This window comes from Neophocaena asiaeorientalis, unplaced genomic scaffold, assembly GCF_003031525.2.
Source record: "Neophocaena asiaeorientalis asiaeorientalis breed wild unplaced genomic scaffold, Neophocaena_asiaeorientalis_V1.1 scaffold448, whole genome shotgun sequence".
Taxonomy (NCBI): Eukaryota; Metazoa; Chordata; class Mammalia; order Artiodactyla; family Phocoenidae; genus Neophocaena; species Neophocaena asiaeorientalis.
The window spans coordinates 680,160-703,933 of record NW_020174920.1 but is presented as its reverse complement, the minus strand read 5'-3'; the positions used below and the strand labels follow the sequence as shown (position 1 = coordinate 703,933).

At 37.7% G+C, this 23,774-nt stretch overlaps 1 protein-coding gene across 1 annotated transcript in view; it reads right to left on the bottom strand.

The window, feature by feature from the left end:
- Window positions 1-23,774, bottom strand: part of DMD (dystrophin) — a 1,279,715-nt gene that overhangs the window by 723,299 nt on the left and 532,642 nt on the right. The window contains exons 22-23 of the mRNA XM_024760455.1: window positions 12,405-12,506; window positions 1,319-1,427 (exon numbers count right to left, since the gene is read on the bottom strand). Of these exons, the coding sequence (XP_024616223.1) occupies window positions 1,319-1,427; window positions 12,405-12,506 (211 nt within the window). The remainder of the gene's footprint in view (window positions 1-1,318; window positions 1,428-12,404; window positions 12,507-23,774) is intronic.

Sequence of the window (23,774 nt, the reverse complement as noted above, 5' to 3'; positions counted from 1 at the left end):
TAGCTTAAATAGGGGCATAAACCCATAATTATGTTGAGTTCAACAAACTTACAAACAAATCATCAGAACCCAATCTCGTTACAGAGTTAGAGAGTCTGAGGCTGAATATACAGGAGAAAGCTAGAGAACAAATACCAATAAATGATTATATAGGGACAAACTGTGCCTATGTGCTGAGGGAACCAAAAATTACAGGTTGTAAAAAGAAATAAACCTGATATAATTAGTTGAATATAAACCCTGATATAGCAATTGTGGTGTCTAAAAAAAAAAAAAAAAAAAAAAAAAAAAGGAAGCAAAAAACCGTAACAGAAAAAAACAACCAAGGATTTTTTTTTAGTTCTGCTTAATTAATTATAGAATTGGTACAGCAGGGAAGTTTTCTGGCTCCTTGCCCATGAGATTCAAAGCCAGCCTTAACATTGCCATGAGATTTTATGCATACCTTCTACTACCAAATGAATAGAAAGTGAAATAAAATAGACTGAAAATATGCAATAAAAACAAAAGTTAAGACTACAGCTAAATGTAGAAACATTCCTCTCCCAAGTCTAATTGTGGTAGTCACGGTCCATTTTTCTTTTTCTTAAACTAAAAATGGAAGAGCTCTTAAGACTGCTTTTAAATGGGACAAGGGGGAAGTGCTAGGACTGTGTGTGTTTCTGTGGTTTCAGGAATTTGTGTAGGCATATTTGAAGAAGATTATCTAAAGGTTATAGGATTTGTTGAGAAGGAATCCTCACATATTTAGTTTTGGAGGCTACTCTGGAGCTCTACCCTGATTCCTTCTTCAGGGACAACACACCCATCCCTGCTACTGGGAGTACTGGTTGTTGATGGTATTCCTTACTTAGAATTGCCTTTGGCCCCAGAAGAATCTTCTAAGATCTCCCTTTCCTCCCAGCGGGCAGCCCCTGGGCAACGACTGCCTAGTTCAGGAATACAAAGGCCAGGCCTTCTCCTGCAATTCAGGACAGCTCTGCAGAGCCAGCCCAGCTCTAAGGCTCCTGTGGAATTGGCTGAGGCCTCTGCTGCAGTCAAATCACCCTTCAGCCTCTTCTGCTGTCGCTGCCATGGACCTTTCTTCATTGTAGGTGCATCCCTGGAGAACACACCCCAATATACCTTTGTCATTCCATACTTTGAATCAGTCTATTTCTAAGGAACCTACTCTAAGACATTTTGCAGAGTAAATAATACAAGTTTATTCCTATTTTCAGAATTGCAACACATTTCCCCTTTTACCCAGGGATCATCTCACTGTTGTGCTTTTGAGCAAGTGTTTACAGCCACAGAGAATGTGATCCAGCATACTTACAAGCTCCAGTAGTGGTGAGTCCAGGGGTAGGGCCAGGCCACTTTGTCCTCAGCTCTTGAAGTAAATGGGTTACCACCTTCCACTCTGAGCTCAGATCTTCTAACTTCCTCTTTAATAGAAAAGCACACATTATTTATTTGATTAACATCTTGAAGTAACTTAATTCATGAAGTTATTAATTTATTTTGTGAATACATTACTGTATGTCTATAGTATTTTATTTCTAAAGTAAATTTTCTGGGTGGAATTCCTTTCAAAGGTATTTTAATTATTTTAGCCAACCACACTACAAATTTTTATCAATTGTTTGCTGCGTACAGGCTGTTGCTCCAGATGCAATTTCACTGAAAGGAAGTAGAGCGCAAACATTACTGAAAGCGACACAAATAAACAAAACAACAGTGTCATCTCAGCAACTGGCTTGACTCTTCTAAAATGTATCTAATGTGGCTGCACACAAGAATTTTCCAGAGAACATTAAAAATATCTTACTGCCCTCACTCACCCCAGATCAATCCTATTAGCAAGTCTTGGAGAGAGGGGCTGTGGTACACATGGGGATAAGCCTCTCAGAGTCTACTTTAAGGAAGGACTCTTGTCCCAAATGGTGAAGAAGATTTCAGTAGACATCCTTCAGTAGTCAGTCCCTTTAGGGACTGTCTCAGCTGAAGAGATCTGCCTTGCCCCAGGGCATTCCCTTTCCAGGGTAGCCCTCATTCAAGGACTGATCAAGGTGAGAGTATAAAAGCTCAGCCAATTTGGTTCAAAGCAGGACCATTTTGAGGGTCATTATAGCTGCAGAGCTCCCAGTAGAGTCAGCCAAGCCCGTTATATGGTCTGTGATGTGTTGGTATATGTTAACAATTGGCTCTCTGGGGGAAAAAACCTGATTTCAGTATTTTCTAATTTCTGTGGTGTAAATACTCCCACTATAGCCAATTTTACCAAGAGAATGTCAAGTAGCTCACAAAATGCCTGAAAATTTGCTAATAGACCCTCATGAGCAGATACAAGCTGCTTCCAGTGCACCACTGGGTAACCATAAGATTACTTATTGCCAGTAGAATGGGAGCAGAGGTAATATCTGTCAGTTCTAGGCCGACACTTTTAAAAAATGAGTGAGGTTTCTGCACCCATTCTTTCCTTTCCCATTAACTGGAAGCAGAGGACTCAGAGGTCGTAGGGCAAACTTTCTCAATGGATTGGGGGGAGAGTTTATCCTAATACCCTGGAGCAGTGGTTCGCATACTTTGGGACCGTCAGAATCACCTGGAGGTCTTGTTAAGCCACTGATTGCTGGCTTTCAGCCCCAGAGCTCTAGATTGAACAGGTCTTGAGTGGGGCCCAAGAATTTACACTTCTAACAATTGTACAGTTGATGCTGATGCTGATTGCCCAGGACCAAGGCCTAAGGTGTCCGTTATAGGTAATAAGTTACCTAAGCATCTACAATGGACTAGATATGTACCATCCTTGACAAAAATAAGAAAACAGGGGGCTTCTCTGGTGGCGCAGTGGTTGAGAATCTGCCTGCTAATGCAGGGGACACGGGTTCGAGCCCTGGTCTGGGAGGATCCCACATGCCGCGGAACAACTAGGCCCGTGAGCCACAACTACTGAGCCTGCGCGTCTGGAGCCCGTGCTCCGCAACAAGAGAGGCCGCGACACTGAGAGGCCCGCGCACCGCGATGAAGAGTGGCCCCCGCTTGCCACAACTAGAGAAAGCCCTCGCACAGAAACGAAGACCAACACAGCAAAAATAAATAAATTAATTAATAGACTCCTACCCCCAACATCTTCTTTAAAAAAAAAAAATAGGTCCTTAAATCATTTTCTATAGGACTTAATTTTCTTGAGGAATCCCACTTAAGAAAAGCTGCCAAGGGAATAAATACTAAAAAGTCATCACTTCCTATTTTAACTATCATCTATGCTCTTAAGGTTATTTATTCTATTGTGTCTGAGATCATGTCAAATCAGGGCTTTTAATTTCTTCTCCCAGAGTGAATGCTGTTAAACATTTACTATCACATCAATGAATATAACTCTTTTCACTTATTAAAACATAAGCCTTGAATCCAAAAGCAAACAAAAAATGCCTCTGATCAGTAAGGAAAACCATCGCTGAAACTCATGACATGCAGAAGATATTTTTCCATTCTGACATCAAGCTAAACACTGAGAATTAAATATTATCAAAGGTTAGTGAATGAATATATATATCTATGCAAAAGAGCAATAGATAATAGGGAAGAGACAATAAATGTAAAAGTAGACAACTAGAAAATGTCATGATCTTGGTCATTTATTGAAGGGATAAGAGTGCAGCAGGTGGTGAAGTCTCATCACACATCATTTAACCTATAGGAAGTCACCTATATATGCTGGGAGAGGGAGAGGGAGATTAGAGACTGATTTACATACTGCTGAGATCTGCCCACTCTTCCGCTCGATAAGCATATGGCCCCATAGTGAGTGGGTGAGGAGAGATGGGAATTTGCTGTTTCTACAGTTGGCTTAGGTTTCACTTTCTTCTCATGGTGTAAGCATCTCACTGCATTGAGTTAGATTCTAATATTTAAAGTATTTATCTTACAACCTGGCTTCTAAAAGAAAATTACTTCATCTGGGTCTCAACTGAAGCAACAGTGATCAGTACTGAACTTCATATTCCATGCACATGATGAAACTGAACAGGATCCGGCGGGGCTCCTGGACACAAGTCTTTCTGTGTCCCCCATTTCTTGTTTGTAAGAAATAGGCTTCATTCGGCCTTTGTGACCTCACTTGAGTTCCAAAGGGCAGGTTGGAACAGTTGCTAATCAGGGAAGGGAGGGGATGTGAAGACAAAGGAGGAGCAGTCAAAAAACAATAGTGCAGCCTTGGGACAGAATCCTGGTTCCACCTCAAAAGATACACATAACAGTATCTTTGAGCTCTTTGGCAGAACTAAAACCCCCAACAAATGGAAGATGCTAACTCCTTGATGAAGCATTCTTCATTCCAGAGAGAAGGTCACAGTTTGATAACCTCAAGAACTGCAGAAGCTCACCAGTAGACCCCCTGAGGCCAGATTAAAGGAATGCAGGCCCTGCACACACCCAGATCCTTATCAGCAACCCCACCCTTGAACCACTGCTATAAAACTCCTCACCAAATTCTCCCAGGTTGGGACACACAGTTTTGAAGGGCATGAGCCCGCTGTATCCCCCTTTGCCTGGCAAAGCAATAAAGCTAATCTTTTCTACTTCACCCCAAACTCTGTCTCCGAGATTCAATTAGGAGGCACCAGTGCATAGAGGCCAAGTTTTTGGCATCAATAACTGTACAATGAAATAGGACAATAATCGATGCTTATAATGATGACCCTGCAAATTAAGAAAACTTTAAATTACACTGTGTTTTAGAATCAGAAGTCCTGGATTCCAGTCCTAACTCATTACTACTGGTTGTGTGATCACTGGCAAATCAGGTAGGTCTCTCAAATTCATCATCCTTGAAACGTGGATATAACACTACCACCTAACCCATACTTATGTTGGAGAAACTAAATGAGATATTTTACATGAAAAGAACTCTGTGAACTCTAAAGTACTGTAAAATTGCTCGTTAGCTATTATGCACCGCTTAATGAAGCAGAACAGAAGACAGTCAATGAAGTTTTCATTAAAATAGTTAAAATGAAAATATTTCAACGCTTAGAAGATTTGGTTTAGGCTATCCTGAAAATAACATGTCTATATATTCAATTCCCTTTTATTAATACATAAAACTTAGAATGGTCTATTCATTTATTAGAATGTTATCTTGCCCATTGTTATTTCCAGATGGTTAAATGAGATATCCATATAATTTCAGATGCAGAGATTTTAAAAATTAAGCAGTAACCCCCAATGTACCACAAACATCTGAGGATACTGCAAAGTGTCAAAAATGCAAGAAGCTCAGAAGTGTATGTTTCCCAATCTTTCATAATTATTAGCAAACAACATCACATAAAATGGCTATAGATTTTGATTCAGCTGGTCACAAAAACACCCTTACAACTTCTTCAAGTACCTGGTGTAGAGTTGAAATTGATTATTTATATATTATGGAAGTTCTTTTTTGCTTGGTTTGGTTTTGCTTTTTGGTTCTCTGGCATGGGCCCAGATTTTTAATTCTCTCATCTTTTCTATTAGGCTGTAAAGTTCCTTTGGGGAGCAAAAAAGGTTTGGCTGCAGCAGCTAATGCAGCGTTCTTCACATAATAAACTTTAAGCTGTGCTCATAAAAATCTGTAAGAGGTAATTTACTAATCATGTTAATAACCTTTAACCAAATTTAAGGGAATCAAATGTATGTCTAAATTCCAACATCTTTAAATATAAAATTAGAGGAATAATAGTTAGCAAGTCCTACTCTTGATTAGATTTCTAGAGTTTTCAAACTTTGAATAGCTAAGCAAATTGCAGATCCCAGGCTTTCTTCACAAGAGCTCAAAACTCAACAGTCATAGTAAACTTGTTTTACCAAAAAGGAGGAACTCTGAGGTCATTTTTTTTTTTTTAATTTTAACTATTGACCTTTACTTTTTTTTTGAAAATTAATTAATTTATTTATTTTTGCTGTTTTGGGTCTTCGTTTCTGTGCGACGGCTTTCTCTAGTTGTGGCAAGCAGGGGCCACTCTTCATCGCGGTGCGCGGGCCTACCTTGTTGCGGAGCACAGGCTCCAGATGCGCAGGCTCAGTAGTTGTGGCTCACGGGCCTAGTCGCTCCGCGGCATGTGGGATCCGCCCAGACCAGGGTTCGAACCCGTGTCCCCTGCATTAGCAGGCAGATTCTCAACCACTGGGCCACCAGGGAAGCCCCTGAGATCATTTTTTAAAAGGGCAAAACTAATTTCATTATAGCGGGCATTTGCACCCGAGCATTGTTTTCCGCTGTATATAATTTACTTGGAGTTAGTCATTAAATGTTAAGACTATTATATCAAAGAATGTGAAATTTCTTCTTTATGAAGAGCAGAAATTACAAGAAAAATTATTTCTGAATATAGGTTTCCTTTTTAAATTTAAAATGGAATATAATTCTAAACTACCTGAACTTGGGATTTCAAAATTTGAAAATCTTATATTTTTCTCTTGTGTCAAATGTTTGGCATGATATTAATATCTGCTACATAAATAAATGAATCCACCTGTGGCTTTATATACACAGACGTGCATGTGAATATTGTAAATGAAACATCTATGTCTCCATGTCTGTCTCTATAAATGCAATTAATACAACTGAGGACCAGGGGTGAAATTCAAAAGTCTAAAATGCTTGTCCAGTTCCAGCATGAACTACTGAGTAGGTCTAAATTGAGACTTTTCCCCAAAATAGTTCCTCACAAAAGAGTCAGTTCATACTAGCTTATAATGTCTTTTGGGTTTCGATTGTTTTATTTTGAACAACAAAGTTGCACAGTAGCCTGAAATAATCTCAAGAAATATGAATTTGGGATGCTTATATAAGTCATCAGCCAGAATTGGTTAATTAAAAAAAAAGGAAGTGAAGAAAATTGATAAACCAGTAGCAATTATTCCTAGGGTATAACCTCACACAAGTGGTAAAGGTCATTGTAAACAAGTCTTTTAAAGATAATTTTAAAAAGCAAAACAATAAGTTATTCTGATGGGGTGTAAATAATTCACATCTAAGAAAAATGAAAAGGTTATCTCTCCTAATATTTTGGGAATGGGCACCGAAGTTAGGGATAAATATTCCAGTGATAACACTGAAGAAGTGAAAAACGGTCCTTCTGGTAACTGGCAGCTAGCTAGGTGTGATGGTCGCAAGTGAACATTAAAAAAACAGTCACAGAGGGCTTCCCTGGTGGCGCAGTGGTTGAGAGTCCGCCTGCCGATGCAGGGGACGCGGGTTCGTGCCCAGGTCCGGGAAGATCCCACATGCCGCGGAGCGGCTGGGCCCGTGAGCCATGGCCGCTGAGCCTGTGCGTCCGGAGCCTGTGCTCCGCAACGGGAAAAGCCACAACAGTGAGAGGCCCGCGTACCGCAAAAAAAAAAAAAAAACAGTCACAGAAAATAAACTAGACAGAGACAAGGCCACTCTGCCACCACAAAAATGACGAATATGAGGCACTGCTACTTCTTTAACAGTGACAGCTCTGCCCTGCTTTAATCCTTTCACCTTCTAGATAAAAATTGTTAGATACCTGATCACCACATTGACTCCATTTCTTGAAAGCATCTACTCCAAAATGGCTTCCTCCTCCCTAATTCCTCTTTAGAATCATTCAGCCAGCTCTTGCCAATGCCCTCTAACTGAGATGCCCCACAGTCTCTCTTGAGGGCCTTCTCCTTTGCTACAGTAAGCTAAATAATTCTAATGTTTTTATTATAGTTATCGTCCTAGCTGTCTTTGGACAGAGAGGTTTAACGGCACCATACGGGGATCCAAACAGTGCCATACTGCAAATCACTTAGAAGGAAGACAGTAAGCTCTAGAGCCCTGGAATATATACATCTATGAATGAACTCTTTCCATAAAATACAAATGTGGCAAAAGCAATGTTCCTAATTAGTGTGTTATTTTATAAAATGTGAGATTTCAAATATGGAAGTGCTAATCAATTAAGAAATTAAATATAATTAGGCATTTGACAATCTCATCCACATTCCTAAATGATTCTATCAGTTGCTCAAAAATTTATTATAAAGTTTGTCTTCTCAGAGGGAAAGTGGGGCTCTCCTTATATTCAAGCATAAGTGATTACCATTTATTCAACCTCTCATAGTCAAGACTTTTTACTCAGTTGTGAAGCTAATTTGCATTAAAAAATGAAATTCTCCTACTTATGTATTAATAAATTATAAAATTTCTCTAATACTGTTATGCTCTACGATTCTTCTCTGAACTGCTTCTATTATCATTGACACGGAAATTGTGTTTATCAAATAAGTCAGTCAAAATGGATCTGTTCATTTGGGGGGACAAACTCATATCTGTTATCTTGCTATTGATTCTGATGTTACCAAAAAAAAAGTTACACCAGGTAAATGAGATCATATGCCGGATAGATGATTTATAAAATCCAAATATTGTTATAACCGTAATATCTAATTGGGCAACATCTGACCACCAACAAGATACCACTTGACCTGCTATACCATATACAAATTTTGAGATGCACATCTGTTGTGAGTGATATATTTTAAATTATCAGGCAAAAAAATAAATAAATAAACCCAAAGACGTTTTTGGAAATGTTAAGATGTTGATGTTGGCAGTAGAACAAACTCAGGAGGAAAAATAAAACAGCTTAATCTAGTTAATTAACAACAAAACAGCTGGGAAAATGAAACACCCCTGGTTTTGACTGACTATAATTGAAAATGACTAATGATGCTGTCATTTTGCAGCTTATATTGGGGGAAATGATGCCTGGAAGATTATAATTGGCCTCTTGACCATTTGTTTACAGTAATTATTTTTGTGTTAAAGGTTGGGGTGGAACCCTTTGGCCAAATATAGAAAGCTCCAAATACCTTATTTTTTTTCTTATATTTAAAAAAAAATCAAGAGCAGTAATAAAATATATTATTAGATTCATGTTAAGATTTTTTTTTGGATAATCTAAAAAGTTAGCAAAGCAAACAGCTGGTGTGATCTTATCACTTTACCAAGTTACTAAGACATTTTAAATTCTGTTAATGTTCTCAGTTCTAATAATGGAAGGTGATATAAGTATTTCAAAATATATACACACATTTAAAAATTTTTAACATAAAGAGCAGTGTTCCAAATTAAGTTAAAGAATCAGTACAGATACAAGAAAATGTTATCTAAATGCTTAAGTTCAAAAGAGAGTTAACATTTTTTTAAATCGAATAACAAATGGCTTTTTTTTGTAGCTGTCGATATTGTTGCTACTGATGGAAGTTGTTTTTGTTGCTTTTTAACTGCTAAATTTGGTGCTATTGAGGAACCTACTCATTACTCTGTGGAAAATGGAACACATTAAAATGATTAACAGTATTATCATAAAATACTATTACCAAAAGTATAACTTAATCAAAATGTTAAACAATTTATTGAACTCATCCAACCAATGTTCAACAACTTCTGAAGTTAAGATGAAGGAACAAGGTACAAATCAAATGAAATAAAAGTATGTGCGTGTGTGTAGGGGGAGAGAGAGCGAGATAAGAGATAGAAAGCAAAACAAAGATGCTTATTTCTTCAATCATATTATTCTAAGATTTTTCCAGTAATTTTGCATTAGAGATCTAGTGCTATATTTATGTCATGAGTAGAACTGTTTCATAATATATGTTTGATCTTTATCAGGAAATCCTCAAAGAAAAAAAGGAAGACGTTTAGTTAGGGATGACAAAAAAAGAAACTAAAAATTTACCATCTTTGAAAATTAAATAAATCCTAGAGAAGTTGATAAAGTTAAGAAAAAGGGAAAAAAACTGAACAGGGATGAGCCCAGCTCCCAAACAGGACTCAGCTTGGGAGGTGAGCGTAGGAGGTAAGCAGACAGCTTGTCTGATGTGGAATGTGGAGGTGCCAATAGACAGTCAATTTTCTAAGAAACAGAATCATTTTCTGATGTGTCCTTAACTAGAATCTCTGCAAGTGGTGGACATACTACTTATCCATTTAGATACTGGATCTTATATACACACCATGAGGGATTTTCATTTTCTTTTTAAAGACTATCACCATCTTCTTTATAATTGTTACAGTTTCTAAATGTACCTCCTCCCCAAGACAAAAAACAAACTTCTATCATGAAAATGTACTGCAGGCTACTTGTACCCTTTTCCCTTCTATTACGGAGTGAGAAACCTCAAAGTTAAGGTGGAAAGGCATTAGGAAGGGCAAAATTTTGATATATGAAGTCAAAGTCTAAAACAGGCTTTGTTTATGTACTATCAGAGCAATGGCTCACCCTTTAGAAAAATCATCCCTAATCTTTAAAAAGAAGGTTTTGGTCCATGCAGAGGTTTAAACAGTCCCCACAGCTTGCTACCTTGTATCGCTGGGTTCCAGGTTTTGAACGATGAGGTAGTTTTTTAGCCTCTAGAGTTTTAGGCTACCACAAGCCCCAGCTAATCTTCAAGTGTGTCCAAGGTCATGGCCCTTATCAAAAGCGGCACGTGAAGAATCTATTTCTCCACACTCCTGATCTCCCAAATCAATCTTGCCCTTTTGCCACTGTGAACCTGATACGGTGATTCCTCTCCAAACTTGAGGGGTAAATGGTAGAGGAGGAATGAGTTTTCACTTAAGCTGTGCTTCTCCCCCATGAACTGATTTGAGAGGACATGGGGAAGGAGGTAAAGAGAAAAGAAAGAAGAGGGCTGTCTCTACACAGTTGTTTCAAGGGATATGAAAGTGAAGGACGTTAACACCTCCTTGCTTTCGCTTTCACTTCAGAAAGGTAATTCCCCTCTTATGTCACTAATGCTACAACAGAAATTAGATCTCACAGTGGCCCAGGAGTTGAGGGTATGATAAATTAGCTTCAACTGCCTGGATTGTTTACATACAATGAAAACAAAAATTTTCTCGTTGACTTTCAATTAAGGCTTTCCCTCTGTTTTTTAATAAAGGCACTAAAGCAAAAGCCAATTGAAATGCATGTCTGTAATCTGTAACAATTATGCCAAATCCTGCATAAAGTCTTTGAGGATCAAACAAGAGTAGGCAGAACAGACCTACAAAATGGTCCATTGGTCTGTCTCATTGCTTGCTATGAAAGTCACTCTGTTAATCGAGAAAGCTGTCTGCTTGGGGACTGGCTTTCTCTAGAGCATCAAAAGAAACCCTGAAATCTGCTGCTTTCAGGACCTTTTCTAGCTCTCCAATCTAAATACTGTACACATTGCTACTTTATGAAAATTATCATACCAGGCCTGCACTGGATGCAAATTATTTTGGGGGGATGTTAGGAGTGGGGACGATGTATTCCTGTATAAATGTCTATCGATATCTACAGAGGAAATCTGTGCCTTTCACCACCTGGTGTTTGGACATTGCGTTTAGGCTGAAACTTTAAATTTACCTAAGAAAAAGCCCCTTGTAAACTGTAAGGAAAACAAACAAGCTTCTAGAAATGAAGCGACACAGTGTAAGTCATGGCAGTGTTATCTGCAAGGACAAACTACTTCTGTATAATGAGGTTATTGACCTGCACTGTTTTAGAGCAGTTTTAAACATGAGGGTGAGGCCCACTAAATCTCAGCCTGCAACAGTAGCTAGAGAAACCAGGACTGATCAATGAACAGCCACCATTACAGGCTCTTGGGAACCTTCATCATAATGGGAGCCATTATAATTTTGGTCAGGTACAGAAAATAAGGTGACCTACACCTAACGTCTATTTATCACTGGACCCTCATTAGCAAGTGGAAGCCATTGATTAGCTATTTTTTGAAAACTGAGCTGGTTTCCCATTTCTCTCTTCATGTAATAGCCCTGTGAATAAATGTGTCCTAGGCTTCAAAATGCACATGGGGAAAGGAAAGAAGTAGACAGCTTTCTCCCTGGCCAGCTTTTTATTGAAGAGAGAAGCAATTACATGACATTCCACTAAAAATTCTTGACCCAATAAAGTACTGAAGCCCGAATGCTGATTTTCCTCTTTCATAAGAAAGAGCAACAGAGAAAAGAAAGGTCATGGACCATATTGTGATTCTTTACAGCTGTTGGAGACAGACAGTATGATGCAGTAGCTTGATTTGAATTAAGCCAAACGATATGAAAAGCATCAAGGCTGGCAAGCGAAGCAACAGAACCTCAAAGAATTTAATCTACCTTGAAGGTGGGAGTACTCTTTGTATTGATGGCAGCGCATCAGGACAGAAATGAGTCCTTTAATGCAATGACTCGTTAATAGCCTTAAGATCACAATACATAAATAGGATATGTTGATCAAAAAGATAGCTCTGCCTCTCCTATTGCAGGATCGCCAATATTTCTTTACAAGTTATTTCATCGATAATAAATAGACCATGTCAATGGCAAATGTACAACGGGGAAGCATAACCCATTATGAGGTAATGGATATTGCTAGAGGTTGCTTCATTACCTTCACGGGCTGAGTGGCTGGTTTTTCCTTGTACAAATGCTGCCCTTTAGACAAAATCCCTTCCACATCCGGCTGTTTAGCTTGAACTGCTACTTCAGTTTCCTGGGGAAAAGAGCACATACAGTACAGATTAATTTCACAGTTAGCAATAAAATTACTAAATTTAAATATACCCTTGGAGACTCCACATGTATTGCAGATCAATTTCTGCACAGTACATAGGGGCACAAAGTAGTTTTCAGTGCAGAGAAAAGAAATGGAGGTCTGTGATGGAGGTCTTTGTGAAACACACCAAAGTTTAAAAAATTTACCCCGAATCTTCTTGAGTTATGTCATAATACTATTATATAGAAAGAGACACTTTATATTTTTCCAAAAAGTAGAATGCAATAACGAGAAGTATGATCCATGAATATGATTAATATGGATAAATACTATTGTTAGCTTCAATAATCTCAGTAATCCTAATGTCCATTTTACTCCACAAACCTCTTATTTTAACAGGATTCTTCTCGGGACTCTGGTCCCAAAATTTTATTTTGAAATAGAAACCAAATAAATCTTTCCACATCATTGTCAAAATTATTAACTTTCTTTCCAAAAAGTAAACCCTTAAAGCACAGTATCAAGGCTTATTGATTATTAAGCAGTCAAATTAAATAGGCTTTTTGAGGAATGATTAAATTATCTTTAAAAATGTGTTTTTCCTTAGTCTGGAGAAGATTGAAGCATGACCGTATGACCAAAAAAACGAAACAAAACACAACACAAGAAAAAAGCATCCTCTTCAGATATATGAATATAAAGTGCTTTGCTACTGGGTGCTGTCTTGCTCTCCTGAAGAGAGGACAAAAGAAATGTGCATAAATTGAAGCTGAAGGAAGTGAAGTTAAATATTACAGAAGACTTTTTGGATGTAACACTTGTTAAACACTAGGATGGAGTATCGATTAATCAATGTCAGGCGTCAGTCAGGGCCTGGCAATCCTCCCCAGATGGCAACTCCTGATTAACACATATCCCTCTTCCTCCCACTCCTACCCTGTAGCCTCCCAGCACTGCTGTGTATACGTGTCTTCATGCCACTGTTTCCTCTATCCACCGTGTTTGTACCTGTCCTCTCTCAGCTCATCTGAGCAGGGTGTCCTCTGAACCCAAATTACTGTAATCTTATATGGCGCAGTAGGATGTCCTGTAACGTGTGAGTGCTCATCACATGCTCTTGAGAAGGATTATTTCTTCAGTTCTTATAATAAATAGCAATGGGAGGTAGGCACTTTGGTTAAAAGGGTCCATAACACGAAGACTAACTCCATGTGTTAAATGGGTGCGTGTGCCACACACATACACACACACACACACACATCACCTTTAGAGACAATAATTCTGGAAGAAACAAACCTAGAATTGTAAGTATCAATTTACTCTTTATGATAAAAAGTTCTAAACGTGATTTTTTTTCAAACAAATTGCAAAACTGTAACAAGTTCAAAATCGGAGTGTACTTTGTGAGGGTTGGGTACTTCCTTCTTCCTTTAAAAATGATTTATAAGTACACCCAGTGTAAATTCTATACCTTCAGAAAATGAGCACAAATAGTCTATAATTTTACCACTGTTTCAGGTATGCAGTAAATGACGAGCACTAACACCTTTCTCTCCCTGCCCCTAGTCTTCAATCGCAAATAAAGAGTTCCAACGATCACAGAGAATCGATGCCACTATTGAGAAGGCACTGGCAAATAACCAGGATTAAAAGACTGCATTTGATATGACAAGGAAGTCCCTCAGGAAATAAACACACAAATTTTAATTCATGCAAGTTTCACTGGCAAATGAACAGAAACAACAGCAAGGCTGACATGAGAGCAGCCCCAATATTACTTAGAGCTCCAAGTTCTAAGGTGGTGCTTATTAGATGGACTGTGGAAAAGGTGGCATGCCATGTGAAATGTCTATGTTTCGCAACTGCAGAAAGTAAAATATTTCCTCTTCAGGCCACTGAATTTGCCCTAGATTTAGCCCTCTGATGAATGAGCACTGCAAAGTCACATCACTTCCGTTTATAGAAATGTTTCCTAGTAGCATGTCCTTTCATCAACACTATTGCCACCTCTTCGTCCTTTAATGAAATAATGGAGAGTTTAAGTACCTGGATAAGATTTACACCCGGTCTAACAGAAATAGAGCAATGGGTGAGAGAAATCATGTTCAGCTCTTAATTCTTTGTGGGTACTTTCCCTTCGCAATTTTTTGGAGAACTAGATATCTAATGATATGCACCTTTGATAAACTACTTTAGAAAGAACATTTTGAAGATACATTTCTACAATTTACCTCACTACATTTACTTGTAGTGTGAATGTATTAGTTAAAAGATAGGTCACTTATTGAGGGTCGAATTTTATTGCTTGAAGGGTCAACTGTAGTAAATACAATTAAATTTCCTTAAAATGTCCCTTAGCATAGTTTTCTTAAGCTGGTGTGAAAAAATACACTATGACAAGCTGATCGTCACCATGAAAAAAATGAAAGTATGTGTGAGACAAATTTAAAAATTTTGATATCCCTCCATGCAATTAAAACTTGACATGGAAAAATTGAAAAGCAAGCAAACAAACAAAAAAGCCCAGCCAAATCACATGGCTATGCGGAGATAAGAAAAAGCTGAAATCATTAGCTGTGCTGAAAACATCAACCAACTGCTAGAGTGATTATGTCACTATAATAATATTAACAAACCAGAGTTGCTAAGACTTTACCATATGTCAAAACACTGTATGTTTCATACATTTTTTCCTCATACTTACACTCCTACAAAAAGGGTAGTATCTGGGACTTCCCTGGTGGCGCAGTGGTTAAGAATACACCTGCCAATGCAGGAGACACGGGTTCCATCCCTGGTCTGGGATGGAACAACTAAGCCCGTGTGCCACAACTACTGAGCCTGCGCTCTAGAGCACACGTGCCACAACTACTGAAGCCTGCGCGCCTAGAGCCCGTGCTCCACAAGAAGAGAAGCCACTGCAGTGAGAAGCCTGCGCACCGCACCGAAGAGTAGACCCCACTCGCCGCAACTAGAGAAAGCCCGCGCACAGCAAAGAAGACCCAACACAGCCACAAATAAATAAATTTATAAAAAAAGAAAGGGTATTATCTAATTTTGCAGATGCTAAAACTGAGGGAGATTAAGTCAATTGTCCAAGGCCATGTAGCTTGCAAATGGCAGAGTTGATATTATTACCGGGAAGTGTGTATCACTAAACCTCCACTTTATCCCTCCTTTGTTGAGTATAGCGTGTATGTGTGTGCGTGTGTATGTGCACATGCTAAAACTGGCAGCCACATCTCTTACTATCACGTTAATTTTTTTCCTCTTCTTTAACTCCAATATATTCTATAGTATCCTTCCAGTGTATAAATGAGAGAAAATCCTGCCTCTTCCCACCGGAAAATAAATTCTTACATAGCTTTTAAAAAGCTCCAAGGGTGTCTCTTTGTGGGTTTACAATTGCCAAACTGCTGATATCCAGGTCAGAGAATTGGTTTGAGTAAATCTTTTATCTCACAAACGGCCTCACATCTTTATATGATTTAAGATAAGGTGAAGGAGGTCACCACTAAAATGGAAACACAGCTAATTATAGTGGCCAGGTTTTTGTAAGTAGGAAGTGTTCAACTTCAAAGAACATTCAGACAAGAAAGTCTTCATGGGATTTCAACCAAAAAAATCTCACTTCTAATAATAGAACATTTCCATTTAAGTTTTTCCCTCTGCCTTATCCTTAATATATCCCCTGTAATATAAGATTGCGCACCAGGAGTTAAGACCCTTATGACGTAACTAGAGTTTTTCTCCCAACATAGTATTGACAGTTCACTAAAATCTCATGCATAATTTTAAGTATATAATTTTTATTAAATAGGTAATAGGAATAACCCTTCATCAATACTAGGAGAATACTGCAGTGTACTTTAGGAAAATCCAGCCTTGATAGGTTTTCAGAATGGGGTAACTCTCTGAGCACCGTCAGTCTTATTTCTTATTAGACAGCATTAATACTGCTGGTGGTGTTGGTCTGACGAGCAGCGAAGCAACGGTTAGTGGTAAAAAAGACTGAACAACCCCTTTGAGGATGAAAGTAACGAATCATATGCAAATTAATGTACCCTTATATTCTCTAAGAATTTATTCATTGACTACTGTATTTCTAATTCAATATTAAACTGATTGCACACTTTTTTTAAACTAGAAATTTGGTGCTAAGGATAATATAAGAGAGCTACATTTTGCCTTGTTTTCCTTTATTATTTTAAATTTATATTTCTATCATTTTACTTATTGCTAACCTTAGAATATATCAATATGTATGTATATATATATGTGTGTATATATACATAAAAATATATATCACAACATAAAAAGGGTGGGTGAATACACTCTCTTCCCCGTTGACTTTGGGCTTTACCACATGCCTCACTTAGGTCAATGGACTGTGGGCAGACATGACTGCATGACAGCTCTGAGCTAGGTCTTTAAAGGCAATCCAGGATTTGCTAGTACCTCTAGTTCCTGCCTTCCACCATGAGAGAATAATGTATCATAAAGAAGCTGCTCTTTCAGCCTGGGTTCTGGAATGAGAAGACATTTGGAGCAGATCCACAGCCTAGGATGAGAAAATCTGAACTTGACCCATAGTGTAGAGTAAAGCTGCCGCTGATCTGCAGTCACGTGGATGAGTGATCAATGTTTGTTCTTGCAAGTCACTGGGATTTGGGGGGTCATTTGTTACTGCAGCAAGAGCTGACAATTACAATGTTATAGTGAAACAAGCAAACAAATATATGGCTTTCTGGGGAGAAGAAACAAAGTAAGCCTTTCAAATAAATGGGCTCTAGTCACATATATTGACTGCACTGTCTCTCATTCCGTATACAAACTGTTTGCTAAAAAGGGTGGCAAGAAACGAAAAATGAAATGGAATCAATATTGTGTTAGAGCCTGACTTCTCTGGCTTAGATCGTCAGGCAGACTCTGACAAATGAAGGCTGATGGATGGAAAAACACAACATTGTACAGCTGAGTTTCTTTCTCTTTTCCCTCATGCTGAGTGACTATTCTTTTATTTATCTACAATTAGGTTTGCTAGACCACAGCAACACGACTCTCCTTCACTGTAACTGCAGCCTGTCAAGTACGTGCCAAGCTGATTGACAAAGAATGACAGGTCCTCTCTTTCCATTCTGAGCTAATCAAGGGCAGCCCACCAAAGGGAGGTTTTCTTCTGATTTAGAGATTTATGGATTTCAAAAATAATCTGGCCAAATATACAAAATATAATGCCATATTGATTTTTAAAGTGGCAAGTGTTTTGAAGCCAAGAAGATAGAATCTATTAAGGTACACACTCGGAATATTCAAGGCCAACCAAAGAGTGGACATAGGTGTGACCATCAGGTAATGAGACTGATACCCAGAAGCCACTTGTAGAAGCCCTCCATTCATAAAGATGGGGTTTCAAAGTCCTTTTGGCGGTAGAATGCCTTTGGCAAACAAAATCTTACCCAACCCTCCCCAGCATACTAATCAATTCATTCAGTAAATATATACTGAATATAAGAGCACCTATTATGTTCTAAATACTATTTTGATACTGGATATATAACAGTCAATAAAAGACAAAATTTTTCTGTTCTTGTGAAGTTTACATTCTAATGGGAAGCATGGACGATAAAATATAAATTACGGCACATCCAAGGATGAAAAGTGCTAAAGTGAAAACAAAACAAAACAGAACAAAGCATCAAGTGGGGATAGGAGGTGTATGTGTGAGCTAAGGGAACATGGGAGGTGGACATTTGAGAAAGTGCCTCCAGGGGAAAAGGCTCACTGAGAAGGTGACATTTGAGAAAACATTAGGAGGGACTGAGGGAATGAATCAAGCAGTATTTCAGGAAAGAACAATTTGGAGCAGATCCATGCAAGGGCAACAACAAGTGCAAAGGCCCTGTGGCAGGTGTGTGTCTGGCATGAGCAACGCAAGTATAAGGAAGCCAGGGTAAGAGAAGTCTACCGAGCAAGGGAAGCAAGCCAGAGAGATCGGGGAGGGTAGGTCCTGCAGGGCAATTATGTGAGTTCTTGGGCTGTTGCTCTGAGTGATATTACGAGGCACAGGAGGGTTTTCAGCAGAGGAGTGATATGATCTGACTTATTTTTTAACATCATTCTGGCTGCTGTGTTAAGATTAGACTGAAAGAATGCAGAGAATAGACAGTAATTATGAGCAGACTCCCAAGAGGGTTTGTTAAATCTACATTGCTTGGAGGGAAGTACTTGCTTGCTGAAACCCAATGTACTTACTCCAAAAATCTTTATACATACAGTTCTTAAATGAGGACTAAATCTCTGATCTGGTTTAATAGCACAGGACACTGCTTGAAGCAGTCTCATTCATTGAAACTGGTGCTCTCCAGGTTTTACTATGTTCCTAAGTCCTTAGTGGTGAAGAGTGTGGGCTCTTCAGCCTGGTTATCTAAACTCCAACCCTGGCATGAATTGACTAATTGCAATAAAGACCATATGGCCCATAAATCCTAAAACATATTCTAAAACCCTTGCTATTTGGCCCTTTGCAGAAAAAGTTAGCCAACGGCTGATCGAGAGAAATGGTTAGGATTGGCATTTGTGACTCTAAAAACCTTCAGGTACACAGAAAAATGATATTTTTAAAGATAAAACACAAGTGACATTTTGCCTTTTACATCTTTATATAGACACAGTCAAACAATTTATAGTTATACTTTAGAGAGGGCTCAACAAATATTTTAGGCGTTGTGGGTCACACGGTTCCTGTCATACCTGGAGTCTGCCACTATCATGTAAAAGCAACCATAGACAATATGCAAACAAATGAGCGTGGCTGTGTTTCAATAACTATTTACAAAAAGACAGAGTGGACTGAATTTGGCCCTTGGACTATAGTTTGCTGACTCCTGCTTTGATGTATTACAGTGTTCTTGGAAGTAATCAGACTAGGGATAAGAACATATGAGTTCTAGGCTTATGAAATCCTGAGCTGGGGCAAGTTACTTAAATTCTCTAATTTCAGTATCTTTAATTATAAAATGGATGAAAGTGAGAGAGATTATTGTGGATACAGGGTTAAAAACAACTTTTTCCCCTCTGCATCAGACTTTGACCTTCAAAGAACTTTCTAGCTGTATTTTCCCTGGAAACCTGATAAAATTGCAATGTCAAATGTGTTAGTAGGCAGCATTGCTTCTGCAAAAAAAAAAAAAAAAAAAAAAAAAAGACATGTAAATTACACCTGGCTTAAGAGTTCTACATTTGAACTACAAATGTGTAAGGGAAAGTGATAGTTTTGGGGATCCCCTGAGCGCAGTAACTCTTGTCATTGAGCATGTACCTTTCAAGGATCTTGGAAACTCTGTCTGTGTTATAAGACATTAGCTCCTGGGACCCATGAAGCTTCTAGGCCAGGGTTGACCCAGCACCACTGCGTGAGCCTGCTTTCTTTTTACTTGAACTATCATCTGAGAGTGTACAGGTGCTGCAAAGAGAGTGGCTCTTGGATGGCTCGGCGAATGTTGTACAAACTGCTGTGTATTCTAAGCCCACTGAAGAGAGATGCCTGATCCCGCCTTCCTGGGAAGCTGTGCTTCTGTTCCCACAGCCTTCTAAGTGAATTTAAAGCTGCATGTGGTTAATGCTAGCCTTGTTCAGTTGCACATAAGAAGACTCACTGACGGGCTTGACAAGAATCATTTCTAAGACCCACATTTTATTTCCACAAATATACTGCTCTGAATTGGGATACATTTTACAAATGATGGTATGCCATAGTCTACTTGGCAGCACTTTTTTCTTAGTGACAGATAAAATAACGATGCATATTCTAATCAATGGTGTCTCAGAAACAATGAAATATGGTATGTGACCAGGATATTCATAGTAGGTCAGGATCAAATGATTTAGTATATGCAAAGGTAATACTAACTGCTACCATTTATTGAGAACTTACCAAGTACAAACACTCTGCTACGCACTTAACATTAATCATTTTAAGTAATCTCATTCAATCTCCACTGCAGAGCCGTTCAGCGGACATTATTATCATTTTTCAGATTAGAAAACTACAGTCACGAGAGGTTAAGAAACTCGCTTAAGGCACAAGCTAACAAATAGTGGATGTGAGATTTGAACCCTGGTCTGTCTGATGCATATCCTGCATATGAATGTGGTTCTGATGAACTCTAACCATAATCGCATGTTTCCCTTCCAGCTGAATTGCTCCTCAAAACATTGCTTTAAATAACCCAAAGGGATTAAGGAACACAGTGGATTCTTCAGAATAGAGAGACATATATAACAAAGTAATTTTTCCAGGTCTCTGCATCATCTTTTCCTTTCTCTGTACATTCACCTTGGCTAATGGTATTTGCATTATTTCTAACTGATATGGCACAACCCTAAATTATCATCCATATGGTAAATGGACGTAGTCCTTGAAAAAGTAAGTATTATTAAACACTAGAAGTTTCTTTTTAAAATATAAAACAGCAGTTAGGAAAATTGTCATTGAAAGCAAAGAGCAATTCAATTCTGACTTCATGACTGACATACACTTCAAAAAAATGAAAGATGCTTTGTTTTTACTGTTAAGTGTTGTACCAAAATTATAGTCATTATATAAAACAACTCTTTCTAAATTCTTCAATAACTTGTAAACTCAAAGAATCAAATGAGTTGCTGAATTAAGCTTGTATTTAAAAAAAACAGCAACAAAAACATCCGAGATCTCTCTTCTAAACAGCTTTTCCTTAAACACGTAGAGAAAACAAAGCAAACATGAAGGTTTCTGAAAAGAAGGAAAATAACACATGATGGACTAAAGCCCCTTCTTTGGGTCACACAACACGTTAGCTTTCATCTTGGGTCCTAGGTCTTCAATTACTCTGCCGTACTTAGTTTTTATAGTCTTGCAACTTTCTATGATTTCTACCATTCCAGCAAGGTGAGCATATTTCATCGGTCTCCTGTAAAGTCAATGATAAGGTTTTGGGTAAGGAACTATGGACCTGTATTTTAGATTCATATAACTGCTAGAGTCCAGAATATACAGAGAACTCATATCATCTGTAAGAGAAACCAAACAAACTAACAGAAAATTGGGCCAAGAATGTGAAGAGCCAACTCATGGAGAGAAAAATCTGAATGGCCAAGAAACATGAAAAACTGTTTAACCACCGATATGCAAATTAATGTAATACATTTGTGCCATTTCCTGTTGCTGTGGAAAGCAATTTACGATATATAATAAAGATATGAATATTCTGATGAGCCAGCAGTTCTACTTCTAGGTATTGTCACATGGTTTATGAGGAGACCTACAAAGAATGCTCTTTCAGCACTGTTCACGTTAGTGAAAAATTGGAAACAACCTAATGATTACTCATATGGAATCTCATAACCCTATTGTTTTGTTCCTATTCAAATCAGAAATACTTTTTAACAGATTACTTCTCTATCCTAAAGGCACTTTAAATCATTGTTCTTACTTTATATGGTGTCCAAAATTCTATTTAACTTAGTCATAAGTTAAACTTAATGTTTCTATTCATAACTGACTCACTGAAGATATTAAAGAATAATGCTGTCTCTAATAAACCTGACTTCAGCTATAATGTCATATGCATGGTATAATCTCAGATACCATTCGTCTAGTTTTGAGTGAAGCATAGGAGTGTATATGTATGTGTGCCTAATTTTGTATTTGTGTTATCTCTCCAATTATGTAAATCACTAATACCTAGTACTATGCTAATACTAGACGATATATTGTAATCAATGTTACCATGAATTATTAATTTTATGTTTCTTATCATCTACTACAAATAATGTAAAAGACAGAGATGCTTATCTATCCATATTTTCTCTACCTGCTATTCACAAAAGTTCTCTCAGAAAGTCCTGAAAATTAAAAGTATGCACACATGGCTTTGTAATTTCATGGGTCAATAAGTAGAATTTTAGTTATATCCTATACTTTCTTGTGAGTGCTTCCATATTTTGCCTTTTGAACGCTTGAATTATTAATTTCAAGAAAATCAATTTCATTGGAATGACTAGCATGTTATAAAGTCAGTTATTACTATAAATGCATCTTGAGTTTAATCTTAAAATTAAAACTATTATTACAATAGTCCAAGTTAAATAATTATGGCTGCTTTTATTAACTATACACATTGTGCCTTCTTATGACGAGTAACTGCTAAATATTCATTATTTCCAGAGGAGGCAATGAAGTATTCAGAAATTGGAAGCTGTGGCATCAGAAGTATTGGGCATGCAAACTCCCAGTTTCTAATATATACTGTTTTGAAATTACAGAGCAAATTAAATGCATTTACACTGGGTGATAATTTAAGTAGTTAATTTACAACTAAGGTGTTTCTTTTTCAAAATATGTATATCAGATATATATTGAAGTATTTGGTATCCTCCATAAGATGTGTAACTCCATACATAATATATACACATACTTCTTTTCCAACACGTAAATGAATACACCTGGTTATACTAATGCTACTTTCTGAAGGATAGCCAGGAAGAATGAGAGAAATACATGAAAAGGAGAACTGAAGATAGGTGGTAATTTGGAAGTATTTGGAATACGAAGGTAATTGCTAAGTCATGTATAACTGACTACAGAATGTAGTAACATCAGCTAATTTTGTCTCTTAGATGAAAGGAGTACTTTTAATAGACAACCTAGAATTGTATTTGTTAATTAGATTTATAATTTACACCTATTCTCAATGGCACAGAAATTAATATAATAAGTGAAATCTCAGGATACAGAACTGTATATTCAAGAGGAAATATTGCCATGGCATTCCTTAGAGCACTATTTTTAGAATGCTATAGAATTTCATTAGAGGTATTTATCTTTAAATTAATGTCCATCAGTCATTTCAGTAGTTTTTTAAACTCTTAAATATGAGTGGAAGTTTAAATTGGTATAAGTTTATGAGATGGCAAATGAACAGTAAAACAGCTTTACTTAAAATAAGTATTTCTTAAAGTGTTCTCGTTAGTGTTAAACGATTTTTCTGTGCATTTGTCTTTTTCCTCCCCTTTTAAAATAAACTCACAAAGATTATGGCCATAGCTTCTCTCGCTTTTGTCTTCCCCCACAGCACCTGATACAATATTCTATCTGTAAACACCAAGTCCACACCCTCCCCCCTCAGAAAAGTATAATGAGTGGCCTTACGTTGCTGTAACTTCTTGGCAGTCATCCTTACCCATAACGATAGTCATACTTGCTTCTAGAGGTATCATAATTAC